We start from the raw sequence: 6,491 nt of genomic DNA, 5'->3' as shown, positions 1-6,491 counted from the left end.
ATTTGCTTCTTCTTTTATTTAGACACAAAAATACAATAAAATCATATTTCCTACATGTGAGAGCATGTTGATTTGACTTTATTTTTTTCTTCTTTTAAGTTTTTTTTTTCAAAAGAAAATAGTACCAAAAAAAAGAACAATTTTAAAATACAAACAAAACAATGAAAGGACATTAAAAATGATACAGGGTTTCAAACCAAATGATAGGGATTAAAACATTGTTTCTATGACAGAAAAGATTACAATAAGGATAAATTGAAACTTTATAACAATAACATGATAGGTTACTGAGTTCTAAAAGTATAATTTGGAAAATAGTATTTTTTTTCTCTAGTTAGAGGAGGAATTACTGGAGATAGTTGCTTTAGCAGCATTTACTTTTCACAGATTTCTCCTCATTTTTAAATTAATGTAATACGTTTCTCTCTGTTAAATTGTCATTACTTGTTTATTTTTCTCTTTCCTAAAGAAAATCCAATGCTTTTTCCAAATGGAGGATGACCTTGTTTCCAGAGAAATGCTAAGTACATTCACATCTGGAGGACTTGCTCCTACCTTGGAAATCATAAATAGTACATATCATGGCATCTTCCACTTTAATTTAACATTGGTAATTATGCTTTATTTTATTCTGTGGTATTTATGCTCTTCCTTATAGGGTATGTTTTTAAAGACATTAACTCAGTAATATTACATTACAGATATAGACATACATAGACATAGATATATATGTTAAAACCTAAAAAATATAGTATTATACTTCTTGCTTTAATCAGTCATAATATTTTTAAGAAATTAGAATAAAAGTACAATTTTTTAGTATTTACTTACTTATTTACCATTTCTATTATTCTTCATCCTCTTCTGTAATATAAGTTGCATCTGGTATCACTTTTCTTCAGCCTGGAGAAACTTTTTACAGTGCAAATCTACTGACAGTGAATTGGTTTTTCCTCTGAAAATGTCTTTATTTGACCTTCATTTTTAAGACAACTTTATTAAGATCTAATTCATATACCACACAGTTCACCTATGTAAAGTGTATAACTCATTGCTTTTTAGTAAATTCATACACTTGATTTATACAATCATCCCTATTAATTCCAGAACATTTTCTCACTCCAAAGGACAACTCAGAATCATTAGAAGACATGCCTCCCTCTACTCCCCAGCCCTAAGCAACCACTACTCTGCTTTATTTCTCTACATATTTGCTTATTCTGAGCATTTTGTGTAAATGAAACATAATATATAATATTTATGACTGTATCATTGAGTTTACATAATGTATTCAAGATTCATTCATGTTGTGACATGTATCAGTACTACATTCCGTTTTCTGGCTGAATAATATACCATTGTATTGACAGCACATTTGATTTATCTCTTCATCAGTTGATGAATATTTAGGTTGTTTCAATTTGGGGCTATTATAATTAATGCTGCTATGAATATTTGTGGGTAAGTGTTTGCATGGAAATGTTTTTATTTCTCTGGACACAAAGCCATATTTAACTTTTTGAGAACTACCAGACTGCTTTGCAAAATAATTATACTGTTTTACATTTCTACCTATGTTATTAGAGTTCCAGTTCTCCACATCCTCACCAGCAGTTGCTGTGTCTTTACTGTTATAGCCATTTCCATAAGTATGAATAACTCTATCATGGTTTTGATTTGTATTTTTCTAATGATAAGTGATGTTGAGTACTATTTCATATACTTCCTGGTCACAAGAATGTCTTCTTTAGAGAAACAGCTTTTTTTTTTGAGACAGGGTCTCACTGTATAGTTCAAGCCAGCTTTGAACTCACTATGTAGCCAGGCTAACCTCAAACTCACAGCGATCCTCCTACATCAGCCTCTCAAGTGCTGGGAGTACAGCTGTACACAACCACACCCGGTCTAGAAATAGCTATTTAGATTCTTGGTCCTGTTTTAATTGAGTTTTTTATTGTTGAATTGAAAATATTCTTTTTATATTCCAGATGGAAGTCCCATACCAGATATGATTTGAAATTATCTTCTTTCATTCTTTTGGTTGCCTTTTCACTTTCTTCATAGTGTGCTTGATATATGAAAATTCCTTCCTTAAACTTTTTGAGTCAGGCATAGAAAACCATCACCTGATCAAAGGTCAGAAAGATTCACCTGTATGTTTTCTTCCAGAAGCTTTATACTTTTAGCTTTTACCTTTGAGTCTTTGATTCATTTTGAGTTCTTATATTCTGTACAATAGGAGGTAGTATTCTGTATTCATTATCTGCATAAAGATATCCAGTTTTCATTGCACCAATTGTTAAAAGGCAATTACTATTCACTATTGAACTGTTTTGACAATTGTTTTTATCCAGTTGGGGTTCCCTGAGCTTCCTGCAGTGCAAATTCACCACATTTTGAAAGCCTTCAGCCATTATTTCCTTAAGATTTTTTCTACCCATGTTTCTGTCTCTTTTCTTGCTTGGAATCCAGTTATACACATTTTGGAACATTTTCTTATATTATTCCACAAGTCTATAAAACTTTATTTTCCATTAATTGTTTCCCTGTTTTTTTAAATTTCTTTTTAATTGATACATTAAGTCCATGAAAATTTCATATATTAATGGGTTACCATGTAGTGTACATGTATATATTGTGTATTCTACACAATATATATGTTGTGTAGTATACACAATATATATGTTGTGTAGTATGCACAATATATACATATATATTGAATCAGATTAAACACGCTATCTCCTCAAAAATTTCTTGATGGTGAGAACATACAAAATCCCTTTTTCTCAGGGCTGAGGATGTAGCTCAGTGGCATAAGCACCTGCCTGGCAAGCGCAAAGTTCAGAGTTGATTCCCAAAAAAAAAATCCCTTTTTCTCATTTTTTGAAATATACAATAGATTATTGTTATCTAAGTCACCCTACTATGTCCTTCTTTTAAAATATTTGGTAGTTTTAAAAGCTGTATCTCTAAATTCATTTACTCTTTCTTTTTTACATCTCCAGTCTGCAATCAAATTAGACTGCAGTTAAATAAAAATTGCATTTCGGTTATTATACTTGTCAGCCTTATTATTTCTATTTGTTTGTTTTTCTGTATGGGGTTCTCCACCCATTCCTTTGTTGGAACATTTTCCTAAACATATGTACATTTTTGTAATAAATTCTTCAAAGTCATTTCTGGTATGTGAACTCTGAATCAGGTTAGTGTTTACCCTTTTTTCCTGAATATCAGTGACTTTTTGAGGGGCACAGGGTCTCACCATGTAGTTCATGCTGGCCTTGAACTCACTTTGTAGCCTAGGCTAACCTTGAGCTTGCAGTGACCCTCCTGCCTCAGCCTCCTGAGTGCTGAAATTACAGGCATGGACCTCCATGCTTGGCTCAGTTACACTTTCGTGTTTCTTTTCACACCTTGTCACTTTTGGTTGAAAACTGGGCCTTAAAGACAATATGTTATACCAACTTTAGGTTCTGTTTTGTTCTTCTAAGAAACTGCTGTTCTTATTATTCCAAAAATGCAGGTAAACTGAACTTTGCAGAACCTTCAAACTGTTTTATAGTTTCAGTAGTTGATGTCTCTGCCAATTCTTTTAGCTTCCACTGCTGGGTTTTTAGACCTGGTCTTCTGGGGTGTCTTCTGCACCTGTATATCACACGGATTTGGACACAGTTTCTGTACAAATCTTAGAGTTCACCATTCTTGCAGATCTCTTGCTCCTCGGAATTTTCTCTTAAATTTTGAAATGCTCTGCCGTCCCATGCTTTGTCTCTGATTATTACTATTAAGCAATAGTATTTCAACTGCATGCTACCAGAGCTTGGCTGTATGGTAATCCATTATGTGGCTATATTATTGTATACAACTTATTAACGTTTTCATCATTTCCAATCTTATGCTATTCCAAACTATGATGCCAACATATTCTTGAATATAATGTAGAAAAATCTTAACAATGAAATTGCTAGATAAAAGTTTTATATATTTGGATGCTTTCATTTAATTCTTTTTTGAGAGGTTGGGTTGAGCCATGTGTGGTGGCATCCTCCTGTAATCCCTGCATTCTGGGAGGCTGAGGAAGGAGAACTGCAAGTTCAAGCCCAGCCTGGTCAATTTAGCAACTCAATAAGGTCTTGTTTCAAAATTAAAAAAAAAAAAAAAAAAAAAACAAAACTGAGAGTGTGGTTCAGTGTGAAAACAGAGTTCGATCCCCAGTACAGAAAAAAAAAAGATGAGTAGAATATGCCAAAATAAATGTTACTACTAACATTGTAAAATATTGCTTTCTGATGCCTTCTTCATTCAAGTTTAGTGATCAGATTTTCTGGTTAATTGATATTCCAAGAGGAAACATCACAAGCAACACAGGTAAGACTGACATGAATTTATTCTTTTATTCATGAATCTAAATTTACTAAATAAAAATACTTTAGTTTAAAGTTTACTCATTGTCCCATGTAAATATCTCATGCAATATGTAAGATATGCTAAAAATTTGTGATTTATTTGAAATTTAAATATAACTGGGCATATGTATTTTACCTGGAAGTCTTACACATTGATTGTTATGACACACATAACATATCATCCTTTATTTAAAGCAAACTCATTTTCTAGAAGTTGGAAATTACAGTATTGAGATTTGGGGGCACTTATAAATTTTGCTGAAATTAAATCACCTTAAAATGTTAGAGTCTATAATGTGTAATGCATTATTTTATTAAGGAATCTACTATAAAATATTATGTGGCAGTATAGCATTATATACTCTATAAACCCAGAAAGAAAGAGGATGAAAGTCATCCTAGGATTTATGAGTATTAAGTTAACAGATTAAGTTAAATTTTCAGGCATATGATACAGTTCCATAGCTTTAAAATAGTGGAAGATTTGTTGTTTTCATATGGTCAATACAAGAAAGAAAAACTTACTTAACCTCATTAAGAAAAAAATTATTTTACTCTGGGATTCCAAAGACAAAAATACAACCACACTGCAGGAAGGAATGAGAAATAAGAAACAGAAAGAGCCAGGAAACACATTCACACTGTCTCACTTACTTATCTTTTGTGTAAATCTACAGTTATTTTTGTTTCTTTGCAGACTGACATTCTAATAATACATCACTACTATTGAATTTTTATTATTTTTCCCAGTGGTTAACCCAAATGCAAATTCTCAGGAGACTATCTTTATCCTAGGACCTACTCATATGCCAATTAAATACAGCAGGCAATTAAGAATTGGGAGAGTGAGATAGGGAAATCATACAGGCCAACCTTTCTAGATAAGAGAGTAGAGTGTACCCTACAGAGTGAAGGTGGAGAAAGGAGAGAATAGACCAGAGATGATAGAAAAGATTCTATAGATAAGGAAGTATCAAAGGTTAAAATGTTCAGCAGAAATTGCAGTGCTAGAAGATCTGCTATGGATTGTATCACTATTTTTTCTCTTTATTCATCTTTTTTTTTAAGAGGAAAGGTTTGTTTTGCGTCATGGGGTCAGAGATTTTAGTTGATGGTGAACTGGCTCCATTGTTTCTGGGCCTGTTGTGAGGCAGTACATCATGGCAGAAGAGTACAGCATAGCAAAGCTACTCACTATGGAAGCCATTAAGCTAAGAGAGGGGGAAGTGTAAGGAAGGAGCTTGGGACAAAATATACTATTCGAAGGTATGTCTCTTGGGACTTACTACTTCCTCCAGCTGGACTCCATTTCCTAAAGTTTTCATCTCACTTTCCTACAGTTCCACCAACTAGAGATGAAACCTTCAATACATAAACCTTTGGAAGACATTCTAAATCCAAACTATAACATCTGAACCTGAGCCCCAAAAGGCTATCATCCATCTCACAATGCAAAATGCATTCAGTCCATCTACAAGAGTCCCCATACTTTTAACAGTTCCAGTATTGCTCAAAAGTCCAAATCCAAAGTCTCTGCTGAGACTCAAGGCAAATGCTTAGCTATGAGCCCCTGTAAAAATCAAAAAACAAGTTACATATTTCCATCATACAATTGCACAAGATGAACATTTCATTCCAAAGACAAGGGATAGGCAAGTATCAAGGAAGGAGTAGACTAAAGCAAGGCAGAAACCCAACAGGGTAAATATTAAATCCTTAGTCCCATGTCCTGTATCTAGAGCACATGATGGATGTGAGCTCCAAAAAGCTTGGACAGCCCTGCCCCTAGGCCTTACAAGCTGCAGCCTATACAGCCACTGTTTTGTGCTAACTGTGCACATTCCTATGGCTTTTGTTGGTAGACATTCCAATGTTCTTCGCATCTCTAATTTCCAGGGGTCTCCATTGCAGTTTCAGCTTTCTTCTCACAGCTTTGTATAGCACTCTCCCTGTGATGTACTCCTATAGGAATTTCAACACTGCCTTACAGTGGCTGACGATCCAGGTCCTCTTGTGAAATTTTAATGGAAGCCTCTATGACCCTACAACTCTTATATTCTGCATATCTCTAAAACTAGCATCACA

At 33.7% G+C, this 6,491-nt stretch overlaps 1 protein-coding gene across 2 annotated transcripts in view; it reads left to right on the top strand.

Moving 5' to 3' along the window:
- Positions 1-6,491, top strand: part of Catsperb (catsper channel auxiliary subunit beta) — a gene marked incomplete in the record, with an annotated part of 156,136 nt that overhangs the window by 44,419 nt on the left and 105,226 nt on the right. For both annotated transcript variants that reach the window (XM_013517143.1, XM_013517144.1), the window contains 2 exon segments: positions 470-610; positions 4,308-4,368. In XM_013517143.1, the coding sequence (XP_013372597.1) occupies positions 470-610; positions 4,308-4,368 (202 nt within the window).

The sequence above is a fragment of the Chinchilla lanigera genome, unplaced genomic scaffold, assembly GCF_000276665.1.
Source record: "Chinchilla lanigera isolate Chin_1 unplaced genomic scaffold, ChiLan1.0 scaffold00037, whole genome shotgun sequence".
Taxonomy (NCBI): Eukaryota; Metazoa; Chordata; class Mammalia; order Rodentia; family Chinchillidae; genus Chinchilla; species Chinchilla lanigera.
Note: the sequence above shows the minus strand (reverse complement) of the source record. Positions and strands in the feature narration are given on the sequence as shown.